We start from the raw sequence: 20479 nt of genomic DNA, 5'->3' as shown, positions 1-20479 counted from the left end.
GAATATTCTATGTGACTTGCAACTTTCTCTTAGAGCTTTCAATCCACTTTTTAGTTCTGTTATACTTAGTGATTTTTCTATAAGATGCTATAAGATGCATGGAATTATTCTGCTTTTGTCTTTTTATTTTGTCTGTGCTTCATGTGCGAAATGTATGTGTCTTTGGACTGGTTTTGTTTATAATTTTAATGAAGTTCTTGTGTTTGCCATAGGCATGATATTATTTTCCCCTCCATGTGCTTATAACTTGAAGGTTTGACTTATGTCATGGTCCCCCACATATACAAAGCATTCTAGGTATACACTCTGTCATTGAGCTATATACAAGCCACACATCACAGTTTCTCCTGATAATACAGTTGCAGTACCTTACTTCTGTGTGCTGTGCAAGAAAGGTTACTCTTCCTAGGTGTTTTAGGACGAGGTAGCATTTCCTTTATTTTATCACAAGAACTGATATTTTCAAAATGAGACACTGAATCCACTGTCAAGCAATTATGGAGGGGACCATAAATGCTTTAGAAACAGAAGAATACCTTGGGGAATCTTAAAAGTTTTATACTTCTTTTAATAAGTGAAATATTATTACTATTACTTTTGCTTTGTTCACAGGGACTGGGATCAGTTAATCCACACTGACCCATATAGCCTGCAGAGAATAGGTCACACATGGGAAACCTAGAGCTCAGCTGTTCCTACTCTATGCTTTTCCTGGAATTAGGGAAGTTCATTTTCCCATTTGATGGCACCATGTTGTAACAACCTCAATGTGAAAACTGCCCTCTCTAGATGACATGATAATTATGGGACTAGAGGGAAATGAGCTGATGACATTTCTTCCTTATAACTACTTCATAGGGACACATTCTTCAAGGATGTTTGTCAAAGGCCAAGCCTGGTGAGTGTTTCTTATTTTCTTCATTTTAGTGAGAGCGGTAGGTAACAGAAGGAAGCAGAACATTCTGTAATATAGGATTATAGAAGTCTCTTCTTAGAATATTACTTTTTGAGACATCCTGTATAATAAGAAATCAGCAGATGCTTGTAGTCATGAAGGTATCATTTGTAACAATTTATAAAAGAACTTAATGTAGTCCCTGATTATATATGTGACAGTGGAAGGGACTATTGGAAAGAGGACAGGGGCCTAGCAGATTGATGGAGAGAGGAACAGGAAAGGCTAATGAGCGACATTCATCAATAGGTATTATATGTTGAATGAACATGTCGTGAAATCCATAATTTTTCAATGAATGTGCATGTAAAGAGTCACTCCAGATGCAATCATTTAGAGAGCACATCTGACAGAAAATTCTCTGGAGTGTGTACTCTATGAATTCCAATTGCCAACAGTGTTAGTTTTCCATCCCTGTAACAAAACAATGAAATACCTTACAGGGTGAAAACAAAAACACACATTTATTGGTATGCAGGAGTACATTTATAATATTTATCTTCATTTAAGTTATGCTTTGTATTTTCTTATTTTACTTCTTTTCTCTGATTATCTGACTGTCAATTACTGCATTTTCTACAATGAAACAAGCTAGGAATATACAAGAAATATTAACTAATTTAGTGTCTATCAGTAATTTTCAAGTTGGTTATGTTTCTATACACTTGGGAATTCTTAGGAATGTTTCAACTCAAGGCCTAGGAAATTTTAAGACATTTTTAACATGTCTTATAATTGTTAACTTTTTTAAAAAATTTGAGAGATTTGTTTATTCTATTGCAAAGATTTCTAATAAATTAAATCTTTTCTATATAACTCAAAATGATCTGAAAATCTCACATTGCTCATTTATTTAATCCATGTAAGCTAATTGTTCAAACAGGTGAACTTTATAAGTATCAGTAGGTATTTGAGTGTTTCAATGAAGATGGATTCAGAGTTAATATTTTGTTTTCTAAATTAAAACTTTTAACATTGCAACTGCTATATGTTTTTTAGTAAACTCTTCATTAGCAGTGAGAAAATTATTTAAAGTCAAATACTGGTTTCATCCAATAATTAAAAAATACAATTGCTATTATAACTTTTTTCAGCTTTCAGAAACTTTATTTTCCTTCCACCTTTTTTCCCTTCGCTCAGGCACCTGCAGAGGAGCTCAGGACCACTCAGTGGTGGCTCCAACCCACTCAGTGGCCTGTGCTGTGGGAGCTGCTGACCAGTCCTCAGTGGCCGGCTGTGCACTCCAGTCTTCCGTGGGGAACTGCTGGATGGGCACAGAGGGCACCTGCACACCCTCAGACCAGTTGGCCACCTCAGGCTGAGCAGCAGTGAACTCAGGCGTTGGTGCAGTCCATTCACCCTGGAATTCCCCCTTGGTCACAGACTTCTCAGCAGCAGCCTGCTCTTCCTTCTCAATCTCCTCTGGGTTTTGTAGAAGTAAGGATCAGGCATAACCTCCCATGGGTGCTCACGGGAGATAGCTCCTCGCATGCGGAGTATTTCCTGGGCCAGCATCCACCACATGAGACCCACTGAGTGAGCTCCCTTGTTGCTGCATGGGATGGCAATGTCCACATAGTGCAGGGGAGAATCTGTGTTACACAGAGCAATGGTGGGCAGGTTGACATAAAAGGCCTCTGTGAGGGACTGGTGGTCAGCCCGGGGATCAGTCACCACTAGAAGCTGTGGCTCCCTGAAGGCTGCTTGAATCTGGTTAGTGAAGGTCCCAGGTGTGAAGCGACCAGCAATTGGAGTGGCTCCTGTGGCAGCGGCAAACTTCAGCACAGCTCGCTGGCCAGTGTTCCTGGAAGAGATGACACTGACGTCAGCAGGGTTCTCAATGGCAACAATAGCCCGAGCGGCTCGCAACAGCTTCTCCCAAGTTTTCTTCAGGTTGATGATGTAGATACCGTCACTTTTCCTTTTGCAGATGTACTGCTCCATCTGAAAGTCAAGGTTGGTGCCACCTAAGTGGGTTCCTGCAGCAAGGAATTTGAGAACATCCTCCTTCATCTGCAGGACATCAAGGGCCCCAGACATTGTATAAGTTTCCCTTTTAAGTTACGATGGGAACCAAGAACAACGCCTTACAGACCCGTCCCAGGGTAGCGCAGAAAGCTGTTATTATAATTTTACAAGTTGCTATCTCCCTCTCTATTTTTCCTTAACACACACGCACACACATACACACACACACACACACACACACACACACACACACACACAAACAAACACAAACACACAAATATTGAATTGTAGAATAGTAGTGTAGAATTATGAAATTGATGTTTTTTTAATGGAACAAAATATTGCCAGATAATGTCATTATGGCACTGGCCCCAGAGTATCAATACTAAAATATCCAAATGATAATTCTTGAGTTCATGTTTGCAATCATACAAATTTTTTAGTTTCTTTTTGGTAATTCATATTAAATGTCTGAACTGGTACACTGTGCAGGGCCCATGCATTTGATCAAGTCAATCAGAAACAGAGGACACATTCTTCATTTTCCTTAAATTTCATTTTATCTCCCAAACATATTTTATATAAGTCTCAGTTTTTCATGTAAAGTTATTCATGTCAGCAGCCCCGGCCCACACTATATCATTGCTCGATTCTCAGTCTCAGTGGTCAATTAATTACACACACACACACACACACACACACACACACACACACACACACACACACACAGAGTCATATACACACATACATTCCCAGTGAGCATATTCGTATTTTTTTCCAAACTTATGGCATGCAACTTGTGATGAAGATCTGGGTATGACTGCTTCCATGAATTCTCTTCAATAACACCTCTGCTGCTGCTGCTGCTGCTGCTGCTGCTGCTGCTGCTGCTGCTGCTGCTGCTGCTGCTGCTGCTGCTGCTGCTGCTGCTTCATTCAGGGGAACTGGCTTGTAGGTGTGAGTTTGTAATATTCTGGTCAGCATCTGTGTGCTTACCACTACACTGGGCTAAACTCAATTTCCGAAGAATAATTCACCCATTTTTTAAGTTACTTACGGGGATCAGGTAATAGCTATGAGTTAATACCTTAGTAATAAGTGATCAGTGTTTATTTCTGCTGTCACTATCTGTTTCATAAAGATCCCATGGAACTAGCTTGTGTGGCTAAGGTCTTCATCTCCTGGGATTCCTGAAGATTTATTCTTGTTGCTGACAGTGGACCATCAGCCAACACCGTGTATCTTGTTGCTTGAAAGTAACATACTCAATTTAATTCTCTCTGAGCAGTCATACTGCTCTTAGGTCCTTACTAAATGTGGTGAAGCTTAAAATAAAATTGACACCTGTTACCTATTATGTTTACATGTCCCTTAGATTACTAAATGTCCATAAAACAGAAAGTAAAGATCACCATAAATTCATCAAGCAAACTGTTCCCAAATCAAAACTTGCGAAAATGAGGCGGTAAAGAGATCTTTCTTTAAAAATGTAGAGCTAATGGTCTCACATTGCACATATCTTGAAACAGCTCCCCACACACTGCTTTGTTTGCTGTCCTGGGTTAATTTACTAGTGATGTTTCTACATCCTTATAAATTTCATTGGCATACTTTGGCTTTTCGTACTTACAACTAAATATTGGAGTTTAAACTAATCTGAAATCCCCCAGCACTGCAATTCAAATAAACCAAGTGAATTTTTCCGGTGTATGCATACATTAACAGCTCTGTAGTTATGGTAGCTATGGTCTTTTCTGGCCCAGTCTCAGCTTCAGTGAAGCCCAGAGAAAGATGCTACTTGAGAAAATTAAATAATGTGTCATTTTCTGTATGTGACAAACATTTACAAAGCAATGGATGTGAAGAGATTTTTTAAAGAACATCTTTGGGAAAAGAAAAAAATGTAAGTTTACTATCTGTTACCTTATATTACCATTTTTATATTACTCATATTACATGTGCTATATTAATATATATGTAAAGTAATAAAATTATTATACATATATCTTTTGTGCATTTGCAATTTAGAAATTGGTATATAACTACTATTCTTTCAATGTGGAGAGCAGGGCTTGAGTTAAGTATTATTCTGGAGTTTTTATATAATTATACAATATTTATTTCTTTATTTTACATACATGAATTTTTGCTTGCCTGCATCTATGTGTACCAACAACATTGCATGTCACAGGCAGTGAATTGCTACAAACTAGAGTTACAGTTGATCATGAGCTATCATGTCATTGCTGAAAATCAAACAAAAGTCCTTTGTAAAAGTTCAAAGTGCTCTTAATCACCAGTTCATCTCTGTAGCCTTAGTCCCAAAGCTTTTCTGCACATAGCATATCAGTGTTCTACTGTAAATATATGTTGATGAGAGAATTAGATGATTATCTCTGGCTACTGAGATGATTCCAATCCTTTATTAGGTTAAACATTTTAGGACCAAAAATCATATAAATATAAAATGTGTGATTTATCACGTCATCTTCATGGGAACATTATAGGATGGTCTCTTCCACTAACGTCACATTATTGCTGCACATGCATGCATGCGTCTCCATACGAGGAGTATAAAAGTGAACTGCAAAATATAATTAGGCACTCTTTTTCTCACAAGATTATGGGTCAATATAGTCATTTTATATGACTTTATCACAAAGCTGATTTTAAAGTTCCAAATTAAATCAATTCAATAATTACATGATCTTGGTAACCAAACCAAGCAACTTACATAAACACTAAAGTTATGACTGTTGAGTGAAACTGTGAAATTTCTGGGTCCTGGTGATATATGACAACACCTGGGACCTTGTTTACAACTGTATGGGATCTCAAGCAGTAATTCCCAAACAGAATATCAATGGGGTCATCTTCAGCATTACATGTTTGTCATAGTGTATGGAAAATAGTATTTGTCCTAATGTCACATGTTCTCTCTTCTTGGAGGCTCCTAGCTCCACATCATCAGGTGTGATTATGTAACCTTTAAAAACTACGGAAATGAGGGAAGCAAAACCAGACCATTGCCAGGATAGGTGTTAGTGTGGAAGCAGAATAGCAGGATACAAGTATCTGATCAAGGAAATCGGAAAGACAGTGCTACTTAGTCAGAAACAGGCAGGCACATCCAGAAGAAGTGGAGAAGGTTAAAAAAGAGTATCAGGGCAAAACTTATTAAAGAGAGAATGGGAAAATGGGTGGGTTCTTAGATAAATGTGGGGAAAACAAATATAGAAAAGAGGGTAGTTTGATCAAAGAAGAACAATAGGTAACGAGAAAACGCCATAAGGAATCATGTTGTTAGTGATTTACTTTCTTCCCGACATAAAGGAAGAAAAAATAGTAGTTCTCTAATCATTAATTATTATTCACAAAAGGTTTTAATATGATGGGCAGTGAATTGGAATTCATCTAGGATTATTCATAACTGTAAAAGTTTAATTATTAATAGAGTGTGAAAAGTACACTAAGTCCCCCAAAGTATGTATGTCTTTGATTCTCAATTCTGAGTATGTAAAATTTCATGAAAAGCATTACAAAACAATTAATTGGAATAAACATTATGGTGATTAAAATAGTTAGAAAATCATGAATTATTACTGTGATTACATCAGAATTATGAGTCCAAACATGGATAGTTACAAAAGAGAATAGCAAAATTACGGAATATGAGACAGAATTGCGTGATGTTTGAATTACTTTTGTGATTTATTTTCCCAGACCAACATGCATTTTGTTCATTTACATGGATATGATTAATAATCTGTATTTATCACTACTGTCCTAGGAGTTAACTATGCAATGAGACAATTGAAATCAATAGGATTGGACTTGTAAGGCACTCTACTAAAGTGCACGAGCAAAGTGTTCATTCTGTACACATATGGCCATGTAGGCATTTATTATCTATAATTTTTATATCAAGGACATACATGGATGGTATATAGAAATGTAAGCTCTGATATACAGTCTGGAATATCAGAAGTTAAAGAAGCAAATTAATGGAGAATTAGGTGACAAAATAGAAGAATGATATAAACAAACTGTCCCATGAATCTCAAGTTTCACATATACATTGTTTTTTTCCAGATACATGAAATATGCCTCTACTATGCTCTTAAGATGAATATACTCTCCACATGTCCTCATTAGATAATTTCCTTTATATCCAAGCTGGGCTTGGAGTCCTGGCCAATATGTTTCTCCTTTTTTTCTATACTTCCATAATACTGCGTGACAGACCTAAGCCTATGGACCTGATCTCCTGTCAACTGACCTTCATTCACATAATGATGATTCTCGCTGAAGGAGATAATTTGCTTGCAAACATATTAGAGTCACTCAAATTTGGAAATGATTTCAAATGTAAGACAACATTTTACATAAACAGAGTGATGAGAGGCCTCTCTGTCTGTATCACCTGCCTCCTGGGTGTGTTCCAGGCTGTCACAATCAGTCCCAGTACCTCGCTGTTGGCAAAATTTAAGGGCAAAGTAAAAACAAACATCATCTATGCTTTCTTATATCTTTGGTCTTTCAATTTGTCATTCAGTAGTAGGTGGATCTTCTATGTGGCTGGTTTTAGCAATGTAAGTGAGAACCACCAGATGAGGGTCACTAAATCCTGCTCACTCTTCCCCATGAACTACATCATCAGGGGATTAACTTTAATAGTAACAATGTCCAGAGATGTATTTCTCATAGGAGTCATGTTGACCACAAGTGTATATGTAGTGATTATCCTGTGTAGACATCAGAGGCAATGTAAGCATCTTCATAGCATCAGCCACCTGAGAGCATCCCCTGAGAAAAGGGCCACCCAGACTGTCTTGCTGCTGGTGATTTTCTTTGTGGTCATTTACTGGGTGGACTTTATCATCTCATTCACCTCAATCCTGTTATGGATGTATGACCCAGTTGTCCTGAGAGTTCAGAAGTTTGTGATGTGTGCCTATCCCACAATTACTCCTTTGGTACAAATCAATTCTGATAAAAGAGTAATCAGTGTACTGAAAAACTTGCACTCCAAGTGCCACTAGATTTGTCTTTAAAATGATTATTACTCTTCCTTTAAGAATGATTCACTTATTTTATGTAAAAGTACAAGTATCATACCTTTTTAAACTTCAATTCTTCAAGTAGCAATGTGACATTCTTGTTATGATTCAAATAAAGTTTGTGGTATTATATACATATATTCTTTTGACTTTACAGATGCCAAGTACTATTTCTTAAGTTCTTTGTATAGCATACATTGCTCTTTCCACATTAATTCTCTTCTTTATTCTTTTTGCCTTATCTTTGATGCTGAGGTTATTTAAAACAAGCTTCTCACTGAGAGTTACTTTATAAGCCTTGAAAGCATTTTGATCCGTACTCATTCATAAAGTTTAGTCCAAAACATAGCTTTAATTCTGTTTATTAATTCAACTTTCTCTGGATAATGAAGTTATTGCAAATTTATGTTTTCCCATTTTTAACCACAGTTACTCAATCTTATATGAAACTTTATATGTGTGTTTATTTTTATTTCACCCACATTTATTGAAATATTATTGGTAAATAAAAAGTATTTATATACAGATACATATATACAATGTGGGTTTTTTGAATATGTGTAGGCTTGTGAATATTTTCAAAGACAAAGGATATGTATTCATGTATACTTCATGGCCAGTTGTTTTTCAGAAGATATTCACCACATGCTCTGATAAAGTGTGTCTCTTCTCTACCTGAATCCTACCAAATAGGTTGTTACCTAATAAGAGCTTGCCAGATAAGGATTCTTCTATTTCTGTCCCTTCTGTTCTAGGATCAATAGGGTTCAACCATACCCCACCATTTAACAATTTTGTTCTTCCTTTACTGGAAAATGTTTTTTCACACAATATATTCGCCTTCCTCTAGCCTTCCCAGTTCTCCCACATCTTCTCTCCCTTCTAAATCAACGTTCTTTCTGTTTCTCCTTAGGAAACAAAAGGCATATAATTAATAATAATAAACTAAATGATCATAATTTAAAATACACTTAAACAAAACAGCGTAAAGAAAAACACAGGAGAAAAAGAGTCGAAGAAAAGAACAATAAACATATTCAGTAGTAGATGACATACAGACATAACATAGAAGCACACATGTTCAACACAAGTTCCTTATAAGAATATAAAACCTGAAGTCATATACTTGTAAAGGACCTGTAAAGATTAAATTGAGATCATTTTGTGTTGGTCATCTTCTGTAGGGCAGAGTGATTATTTCCCCAAGTGAGACACCCTTGGAAAAAACTAATTTTTCATTTGCAACTGGGTATCAAAGAAAGATAGTTTTAAAGTTAGGGATGGGCTTGTGTCAACTTCTACTCTAGGACACTATCAGGTGTAATCTGTGCAGTCTCTGTGCGTGCTGCCACAGTCTCTTACTTTGTATGTATCCATTGTGCTGTGTTTAGAAGGCCTAGTTTCCTTCGCATCCCTTTGGCATCCTCTAAATCTACTCTGGTTCTTATTTTTTACATGCACTCTTTTTTTTTAAAAGATAAATACTCTTAAAGAAGTAAACCCGCCCCTAGGTCAACAGACAGTGCGTGTGTATATCAGTGATTTTATGAGGTCCCCAATCTGTGCTCTGAGGGGTAGTCAGCCAGGCAGGGCCTGAAATAACCAGTAAGGCAGATGAGGGTCCCTGTCCTGGGTGACTCATTGCTCCTGGGTCACGTAGTCTGGTCATGTTGCTGCATGGTACTGGTCAATCAGCTGCTATACAATCTCCCTGGAGGTGTCCATCTCATCAAAATTGTCCTTAAAGATGCCCTCCTTGCAGAACTGTGCTGTGAAGGCCTCCCATTTCTGCAGCTTGTCAAACTGGTTACAGATCCTTTCAAAAAGCAAGGAGTTACTAGTGTCATTGGCCATCATGAGCCTGCTGACCCAGTAGGCTGAGGGCAGTTAGGGAGAATTCCTTGACAGGGCCTCCTGAATGGCTGGGCCCCAGGAGATGAAGTTGACCAACTTCCTTTTCCAGATCCTCTCCAGGTTCTTGTGGACCTGGGTGGAGTTCGCCTCTCTCTGGATGATGTTGAGGATGGTGATGTAGCAGTGGTTGTTCTGGCGATCCCGGCCTGTGGACACCATCATGTTCTTGGGTTGTAGCAGTGTCCTCATGACATTCAGAACCATTGTCTTCCTCACACGGGCCACTGACTATGAGGGAGGTATAGCCAGTCATGAGGAAGTGCAGCCAAGAGGTGGGAATGGGTGAGGCAATGATGCTGATGAGATAATTGTTCATGTGTCTGGAGTAGTGGAGGGTGGTGGTGCTGGCTGACATGATAGTGGACACCAGCTGGTTGATCTGAGAGAAGGATGGGTTCTGGATGTCCAGGCAGTCTTTGTTGATCAGGTTCAGGGACACGTTGTCCAGCACCACCACACATTCTGGGTCAGCCTCTTTAACTTGAGGAGGGAGTTTTAGGGCTGGACCACCAGGTCATTCATCTTGTTGAGGAACACGGAGTATGCCTACTCTATTTTGGGGGGATTACCTGTCATTTAGCTGTTCCAAGAGGTAGGAGCCCAAGCCAGAGCCTGTCCCCGCAACAATGAAGTGACACAGTACAAATCCCTCTATACTGTCACTGCCATCTGCCTCCCGATCTATGACGTCAAATATGTCCTTATGGATTTTTTCTCCCGAGGAGAATCTGCTGGTCCAATTGTTGCCAGTTCCTCCTCCATGCTTAGACAGGTAGATGCTCTTTGGGTTGTAAAGCTTGGCATAAGGGGAATTGAGGGTGGAATGGATCACCCAAGGCTCCAGGTCCAGTAGCACAGCATTTAATGCTTATCATCTGCCTGGTAGAAAAAGAGGTCCTTGTGTTGGGCACTCTCGGTGATGACCTCCTCTACGATGCCTCGGACTGATGCCATGCTCAGCACACAACTGTTTCCAGAACTTGAACCCAATCTGATTGCCCCACTAGCCCAAATGTAGGCTGATGATTTCTCTCAGCATCACCCTCAGACATCAGCATTGCAGTCTCTTGGTTCTTGTTTCTATCACCTCTTCCACAGAGCTCCCTGGGCCATGAGCAAAATAATTTAATGGAGCCATCCAATATAGAACTGAGTGTCTCAAGGTCTTTCGCTCTCTGCAAATTTTTCTACCATGGGTCTCTGTATTTCTTCCCATCTGCTGATTGAGGAAGCTTTTGTGATGATGATTTAACAAGACTCAGATTTTTGAGTCCAGTAGAGTGTCATTAAGAACATTTTATTGCTACATTCTTTCACAAGAACACCAGTGCTTGATTTTTCTTCTTTGGCCCTTGGCTTATCTAGTTTTAGGTTCTTGACTATACAAGCAGTATTGGCAATAGCTTCATTTCATGGAGTGCATGATTTAAATTAAACCAGATGTAGGTTGGTTAGTTTCACAGGCTTTATGTCATTCTTCCACAATCATATCTTGCTGGCTAGTCACTATTATAGTTTGAGAGTTTTTTAGCTGGGTTGGTGTTTAACTATCTGTCCATGTAGTATGCATGGTATTTCCCAATATCATGAACTCTGAACAGTTACGGTAAAGCATCTCGATAGTTAGAACCTCCATATCTTCATGTTCAATGAGTTGTGTAAGTGATATCCTCAGGAATATCATATGGCTTTATCATCAGTTTGTGGAGAGCAAACAATAGCCTTAACAGTCACTGTGTTGTTTGGAGTTTCCTATGTAATCCTTTTGAAAATATCTCAATTAAATGTAAATAATTACCAGTACTGGTAGCTTAATTTGGTGATGATAGATTTCACTTTGGACTCTGTCTCCTTGTTATTTGTTTGTTTCATTTAGATTGCCTTTTTATTCGTATATATTTTAGGGAACTTCTATTGTGTTAAGTTTCCCCATATGACCCTTTAAATGTTCGTACTATTGTTTTGACCTTATCTTTATGATCTTATTAATGAAGGTCATGATAATTAATTTTTTTAAAACAGAGGTTGAAATAAAAGTGTTTTCAGAATACCCACAATACAACTCACAGCCCATATGAACCTCAAGAAGAAGGAAAACCAAAGTGTAGATGCTTCAGTCCTACTTAGAAAGGGGAACAAAAAAATCATGGGAGGTAGAGGGCAGCAGAGACCTGGAAGGGAGAGGGAAGGAAAGGGGGGCAGGATCATGTGTGGGAGGAAACAGGAGAGAAGTACAGAGGGTCAGGAAATTGAATGGAGGTATGTAGCGGTGTTGGGGAACTGGGGGGTAACCACTAGAATGTCCCAGATGCTAGGAAAGCAAGAGGCTCCAGGACCCAACAGGGATGACATTAGCTGAAATACTCAACAAGGGGAGAGAGAACCTTTAGAGACCACATCCAAACATTAGGTACAGCCCCTCATTGAGACATGGAACCACTCACCTATCTCAAAATTGTTAACACAGTATTGTTCCTGTCTAAAAGAAATACAAGGACAGAGAGTGGAACAGAGACTGAAGGAAAAGCCATGCAGAGACTGCCCCACCTAGGGATCCATCCTATCTGCAGACACCGAGCCCAGACACTATTACAGATACCTAGAAGTGCTTGCTGAAAAGAGCCTGATATGGATGTCTCCTGAGAAGTTCTGCCAGAGTCTGACAAATACAGATGTGGATGCTCGCAGCCAACCACTGGACTGAGCACAGGAACCCCAAGGAAGGAGTTAGAGGAGTGACTGAAGAAGATGGAGGGATTTGCAACCCCATAGGAAGAACAACAATGTCAACCAACCAGAACTCCCAGAGCTCCCAGAGAATAAACCACAAAACAAAGTGTACACTGGAGGGGACCCATGGTTGTAGCTGCATATGTAACAAAGGATTGACTTATCTGGCATCAATGGAAAGGGAAGCCCTTGGTCCTGTGAAGGCTCAGTACCCCAGTGTAGGGGAATGATAGGGCAGTGAGGTGGGATTGGGTGGGTGGGTAAGTGATCACAATCATAGAAGCAGGGGGATGGGATAGGGCATTTGCAGATGAGAAACTGGGGAAGGGGATAACATTTGAAATGTAAATAGATAAAATATCCAATAAAATTAATAAAAGATTAAAAACCACAGGTACAAAATGGAGAAGAGACTAAAGGAAGTCCAATGACTGGCCCAAATTCAGATCCATGTCATGGGGTGAATGTGAACCAAGGTCTGACAATAATATGCTATGATGTGCTTACAAACAGGAGTCTGACATGGCTGTCCTCAGAGAGGCCCTGCCAGCAGCTGAGTGAGACAGAAGCAGATACTTACATCCAACCATTCGACTAAAGTCAGGGACTCCTTTGGCTGAATTAGGGGAAGAATTTAAGAAACTGAAAAAAGTAGTATGACCCCATAGGAAAACCAGCAGTGTCAACTAACTCAAACCACAAGAAGCTCCCGATACTGAGCCACCAACTAGGAGCATACACTATACACGGTCTGGTCCCAGGTCCTTCATATGGCCTCAGGGGGATAAGTTGTGGTGAATCCTTGAGGGTCTTGAAGCCTCAGGGAAGGGGCTGGTGGGGAGAGAGCACCCTCTTGGAGGCAAGAGAGAAAAGGAATGGAATGAGGAGCTGTGGAAGAGGAGACTTAGGAGGACAGCAACTGGAATGTAAATACAAAAATAATTTAAACTAAAATAAAAGGCACCAGACAGTTATTTAATTTGCATTTCCCAGATCATTAAGGACTTTGAACATTTTTTTAACTGCTTCTCAGCCATTCAAGATTCTTCTCAGCCATTTGTTGAGAATTCTTTGTTGCTCTATGCCCCCAATTTTCCCTTGAGTTATTTGGATTGTTGGTGGGTTGTTGGTATCTAACTTCTTGAGTTTCTTGTAAATTTTGGAAATGAGCCCTCTGTCAGATGTAGATCTTTACCAATATGTAGACTGACTTTTTGTCATATTTATAGTGTCCTTTGCCATACAGAAGCTTTGCACTTTCATGAGGTTCCATTTATCAGTTGTTGATCTTAGAGCCTAAGCCATTGTTCTGTTCAGAAAATTGTCTCTTGTACCAATGAGTTCAAAGCTATTTCCCAAGTTCTCTTCTATTAGATTTAGTGTATCTGGTTTTATATTGAGGCCCTTGAACCACTTGGGCTTCAGTCTTGTGCAGGTAATAAATATGGTTCTATTTGTATTATTTTACCTGTAGACATCTAGTTGGAACAGAACCATTTGTTGAAGATGTGTTCTTTTTTCAATGTTATGGTTTTGACTTCTTTAAAAAAAAATCAAGCTTCCAAATGTATGTGGCTTTATTTCTGTGAGTCAATATCATGCAATTTTTGTCACTGTTGCTCTGTAGTACAGCTTGAGGTCAGGGAGATTCCCCCTGAAGTTCTTTTACTGATGAACAAGTGTTTTTAAAAAGCATTTGTAAGGTCACTACTTACTTACACATCAGAGTTAGGTTAATCTGCTCAAAAAAAGAATTCACATCTTGTATAACAAGTGCCATTGGAGTCACACTGTTGGTGGTGGTTCTGGTGCTGCTGGGTGCACATGTGGTAAATTCTGTACCCCAAGATCTATTTTCCCTTGAGGAGCAGATTCTCAAGTACAGTAGCCTTTGTTATGTAAACCTTACTTCCTAATTTAAAGTTATTTAAAGCTGATTTAAAGTGGCTACAGTCGATTATTATAGAGAACAGAGAAGTTTGCAAGATTTTAGTTACCCTGTTAGAGATGGCTGGTAGGGAACAGAAGGAGAAAAGAGACAAGGCAGAACAAGGAAAATAGAGAAGGGAGGAAAAAGAAGACAGAGAGTACAGAAGGTCTCCATCAGACATGATGGACCAGGAGCACATGGCACAGTGAAATGACCACTGAAGCCAGACTGAGCAGAAATGACACTCAAAAAGAAAGTACTTGGAGAGCATAGCTGGGGAATTAATAATCTACCTTAGAGAAAATGGATTGGGGAAATTGGCTCGATAATTAAGCTTTAGCTTAATTTCATAGGATGCTGTCTCTATTGTTGCAGGGCTGCCTGGGTCATAATAATAGCTAAAAGAGTTCATAAATAACATAATTTACATCACATTCTCACTGGGTTCATCATAGCCAACAGTCATTTTCCACGAATTAATGCTCCACCATAGTCTTCCCCATCTGTTTTCTGTACAGGTCAAAGAATAGAGACATGTTATACAAATGATTACCTCTGTATTTTTTAATCTTTGAAGGTGACATTAACTTCTGTAATCCCTCTGGGAATATGATATTATTTAGGGTTCCCTATTTTCTGTGATAAGAACAACCCCATGGCCTCCATTTGTGCTTTCCAACCATAATAGTACTCACACAGCGGACAAAGATATGTCTTAGGGTTTTACTGCTGTGAACAGACACTATGACCAAGGCAACTCTTATAAGGACACTATTTAATTGTGACTGGTTTACAGATTCAGAGGTTCAGTCCATAATCCTCAAGGCAGGAACATGGCATCATCCAGGCAGGCATGGTTCAGGTGGAGCTGAGAGTTCTACATTTTCATCTGAAGGATGTTAGTAGAAGACTGACTTCCAGGCAGCTAGGGTGAGGGTCTTTTTGCCCATACCCACAATGATACACCTACTCCAACAGGGCTACACCTTCTAATCATGCCTCTCCCTGGACTGAGCATATACAAACCATCACAGTTTATGAATGTGGGGATTCCGCTACGAATGACAATTCTTGAAAAGAGTCTGTGTCTTGCTGTGAACTCAAAACTAGAAAGGGTTTTTGGAAGGAGTCGGTGTTTACAGAGGCTTGTGGGCAGATTGGAATTTCAGTAATGTTAAGAGATTTTGTGGGAGTAGAAATTTATAACATTATCTCAGGACAATTTTAGCCTCTGGGAAAAAACATTCCTTGACCCACGCTGTATCTAAATAAACATTTCATGATACCAGATAGAGAACATTTTAGAAGCCAATAATTGAAATTAAACTCTTGAGATAATAAATAATGCTGTTAAAAGCTATTAAATTAGCAGAACACTAGACATCACAATCTGAGAGCTAAGAATGTTATCAGATATATCTGGGTCTATAAACAGCTTCCTCTTTCTCACTATACCCCCTGCTCTAATATGGCTAACAATTCATTTTAAGTTTGTCTTGACTGATAGTTTCTTTGTTCTGCAAAAACATAAAAAGTTTATAAAACTGATTGCACATTAAAAGAGAGAATATTGGTGTAATCTCTATCTGTATACTGGGGCATTAGGCACTTTTGAAGTAAGAGCTGTTTCTTTCATCAATGCTGCCAATTTCTAAGATTTTATCTTAATTATATATCCTGGGACTGTGGAAAAAGTCACAGCTTGAGTTTTAGGTCGCACTGTGGATCATCCTAATTCCATCAGTCACCTGACACATATCAGCCCTTACTTTTACTAATGAAAATCACTATACCTTTGAAATCTCTTGGAATCATTGTAAAATCAGAACCGGTATCCACTAGACCTGAAAATATGATTTCTCATTTACCCAGTGTACAGTCACCCAAGTGAAACATGGAGCTCCTTCTTCAGAATAATAGGAAAGGGGCTCTCAGAAAAGCTGTTCCTCAAGTAGCCCAAATTGTGTGCTGCAAACTAAATTTGGGTCCTCTGCAAGACAGCAAGTGATCTTAACAACTGAGATTTTCGCTACTGCCATGACATTTAGGTTTTAAACACTGAATACACCTAAATATTCCAAATATCCTGACATCAAAAGGCTTTTCATCAATATCACATATCCTACTTGTGGACCAAATTTTGAAATATATTTCAGCAAACTCACAGTAGAATTCTCTAATTTCAAACATGATGATAAGTATATAAATACTGTAGCCTCCCTGGTCTGCCCAAGCTGCACATGCTTAGACACACTATCACTTACATCTTCATCTGAAAATCTCCTCCTGAAAGCTTTGGGGAGCATTTGGGTCAGAGATACCAGCTTACCAATCTGAATCTGACTCTCAAAAAAAAAAAAAAAAGCCAGTTCTCTCCATGTCTCTTTCAGACATTCAAAAGCTAGCACCACATAGCCACATAGGTGACTGTTACACTAACAATTTGGGTTATCAGCCCAAAGTCCAACCTTAACTGTGTCTGGAACAGAGGTTCTGTGTGTTGACTCTCAGGAAATATTTTCAAGGTTTCCTACCAAAGATACTAGTCTCTACAGAATCACCAAAAATTTCTCACCTTCCAATGACATGAATCCAATATTCCAGTAAAGCAAAAACTTCACTTTAGTAGTTCTGGTATATTAGTAATCACAGATGATTCTTTAGGTTCACCAAAAAAGAACAATAGAACCTTAATGCAAAATACCAAATGGCTTCCTTCCATCAACCTCATATCTGCACACTGCTCCCCACCCCATAGCTCTACCTGCCTCCCAGGAGGCCTGTTCTAACCCAGACACAGAGGTGAAATATCTGTGCCCCAAATCCTCCCACTGCCCACCTAGACCCCAGCAAGTCCAGCAGCCATCCTCCTCTAACCTGGGAAACACATGGAAATAGCCTCAAGGTGAAAGGCAAGCACAACCACATAATCAACAGAAATCCATACAATATGGCATTACCAAAACCCTACTCTCCTACTACAGAAATCTCCAGATATCCTAACATACCTTAAAAGTAAGGCTTTGACCTTAAATCTCATGTAATGAAGATGATTGAGGCATTTAAAGAGGATATAGATAAATCCCTTAAAGAAACACAGGAAAATTAATCATCTCACAGCAAAAACAAAAGAAGAGAAACACACACACACACACACACACACACACACACACACACACACACACACACACACACACACACACACACACACACACACACACGGTATCAGTACCAACACCAAAATAACAAAACTAACAAGCATTGGTCCTTAATACCCCTTAACATCAATTGAATTAATTCAATTCACCAATTAAAAAGCCATAGGCTAGCAGACTGGATATGTAAACAAGATCCACCATTCTGTTGCATATAAAAAATACATATCAGCAGCAAAAACAGACACTGCCTTGGAGTAAAGGGTGCAAAAAGCAAACAAACAGACCCAAGAAAGAAGCACGCAAAACTATAAAATAAGCTGGAGTAGGCATTCTAATGTCTGATAAAATAAACTTTCAACCAAAAGTTATAAGAGATGGGAAAAGACACTTCATAGTTATTAAAGAAAAAAATCCATGAGGATCACATCTCAATTCTGGACATCTATGCCCAAAATTTAAGGCAAACACATTCATAAAAGAAACATGACTAAAGTCCAAATCACATATTGAAATCTAAACAATAATAGTGGGGAAACTTACCACCCCAATCTTATCAGTGAACAGGTAATTGAAGCAGAACTAAACAGAGAAACAATGAAATTACCATGTTATGAGCCAAATGGATCTAACAGATCTCTACAGAGCCTTTCACCCCCAAAAAAGAATACACTTGCTTCTCAGAACTACACAGAACCTTGTCCAAAAGTATGATCAAACACAAAGCAAGTCTGAACAGATACAAGTCAATTGAAATAACCCCTTGTCTCTTATTATATCATTTTCAATGACCAAAAAGCAAAGAAAAAGCAAAAACAAACAGCCAACTTACTCATGGAAACTTAACAAGTTCCTGCTCTATGATCACTTGGTCAGGGAAAAAAAAAAAAGAAAGAAACCACAGACATTCTAGAATTCAATGAAAATGAAGACACAACATGCTTAAATTAAAAATGTATACCATTAAGTGCCTTCATAAAGAAATTGAAGAAATCCCATAACAACAACGTAATAACAAAACTGAAGGCTCTAAAAGGAGAAGAAAAAAAAACACAGAAAGAAGAAATAGACTGGAGGAACTAGTCAATTTCAGGGATGAACCCAATCAATTAGAAACAAAGAGAATAATACAAAGGAACAACAAACTAAAAGTTTGTTCCTTGAGAATATCAAGAAATAGATAATAAAACCTTAGACAAACTAACTAAAAATCACAGAGTTTGTAACTACAGTAGCAAATTCAGAAAAGAAAAGGGAGACATAAAACAAAAAAGCAACTTCAAAAGTCACTCTACAAGACTGGAAAACCAAAATTGAATGGATGATTTTCTAGACAGATTACACTGCAAAGTTAAATCAAGATCAGGTAAACTAAAGTGTCCTATAACTCATAAGGAAATAGAAGCAGTCACTAAGTATCCCACCAAAGAAAGCACAGGGACAGATTGTTTTAGGACATAATTCTAATAGACTTTCAAAGACGTGCTAATACCAATACTCCTGAATGTATTCCACAAAATAGAAACAGAAGCAGCACTATCTAATTCATTCTGTGAGGCCACAGTCACCCTGATAGCTAAACCACACAAAGCTCAAGAAAAAGAAAATTTCAGATCATTTTCACTTATGAACATTACAACAAAAATATTCAATAAAATTCTCACAAACCAAATACAAGAACACATCAGAAACATTCACCATAATCAAGTAGACTTATTTAGGGTTTTACTGCTGTGACTAGACACCATGAGCAAGGCAAGTCTTATAAATGACATTTAATTGGGGCTGGCTTACAGGTGCACAGGTTCAGTCCATTGCCATCAAGGTGGAAACATGGCAGTATTTAGGTAGGCTTGGTGCAGGAGGAGCTGAGAGTTCTACCACTTCATCCAAAGGAAGCCAGATGGAGCATCCTCAGGCAGCCCACCCACACAGTGACACACTTCCTCCAACAAGGCCACACCTTCTAATAGTGCCACTCCCTGGGACAAGCATATGCAAAGCTTCACAAGACTTCATAGTAGGAATACAACCAAGATCTCAACATTCAGTGGGCTTTGCCAATCCAAAGATCCAACATTATTTCACAATCTTACCCCAAAGCACATGTTCAGGTATCCCAAAGGAATACTCCAATACCAATGTGCCTTGGGCTCACTATTGATGTTACAAGCATCACAATCAAAAGTGAGTTGAAGAGGAAAGGATGTATTTGGTTTACACTACCATATGGTAGTCTTTCATAAGAAGAGGTCAGGACAGAAATTCAAAGAGGTCAGGAACCTGGAGGCAGGAGCTAATCAGAAAGCCATGCTTACTTGTTTGCTAGAAGAGGTTTGCTCATCCGGCTTTCTTTTAGAACCCAGGAGCACAAGCCCAGGGATGGCATCACATAACTCCCCATCAGTCACTCACAGTACCTTACAGACTTGCTTACAGATAGATACTTGGGAACATTTCAGTTTCTTTCTCTTATCTTTTTCATTGATTTATGTTATACACATTTCATTCTGATCGCAGCCCTGCTCCTTTGGAGACATTTTCTTAATTAAGGTTTCCTCCTGTAACATGAATTTAATTTGTGTCAAGGTGACATAAAACTATGCACAACATGAATCTACTTTTATTCTCTGAGTTGATATCTATAAGGTTATAGGGTACCACAAACACTCTGCCACAAGGCATGAAATCTCTGGGAGCCAGAACATGGGTGGGTGCTGAACTGCAGGGAAGCCCCAGGACACTTTCAGGGGGTGGGAAGGTTCAG

General features: G+C 38.8%; 2 protein-coding genes and 1 pseudogene across 2 annotated transcripts; 1 reads left to right on the top strand and 2 right to left on the bottom strand.

The window, feature by feature from the left end:
- Positions 1-2040: 2040 nt before the first annotated feature.
- Positions 2041-2995, bottom strand: LOC116903040 (40S ribosomal protein SA-like). The gene is given in 2 exon segments (XM_032905342.1): positions 2041-2383; positions 2386-2995. Coding segments are annotated over 2 exon segments (882 nt in total). The 3' UTR covers positions 2041-2111.
- A 4070-nt stretch (positions 2996-7065) lies between these two features.
- Positions 7066-7965, top strand: LOC116903039 (vomeronasal type-1 receptor 90-like). Its single transcript, XM_032905341.1, has one exon. It carries the CDS (start codon positions 7066-7068, stop codon positions 7963-7965), a length of 900 nt encoding a protein of 299 aa, XP_032761232.1.
- Positions 7966-9621: 1656 nt separating this feature from the next.
- Positions 9622-10936, bottom strand: LOC116903038 (annotated as a pseudogene).
- Between the last annotated feature and the right edge of the window lie 9543 nt (positions 10937-20479).

This window comes from Rattus rattus, chromosome 6 (assembly GCF_011064425.1).
Source record: "Rattus rattus isolate New Zealand chromosome 6, Rrattus_CSIRO_v1, whole genome shotgun sequence".
Taxonomy (NCBI): Eukaryota; Metazoa; Chordata; class Mammalia; order Rodentia; family Muridae; genus Rattus; species Rattus rattus.
Note: the sequence above shows the minus strand (reverse complement) of the source record. Positions and strands in the feature narration are given on the sequence as shown.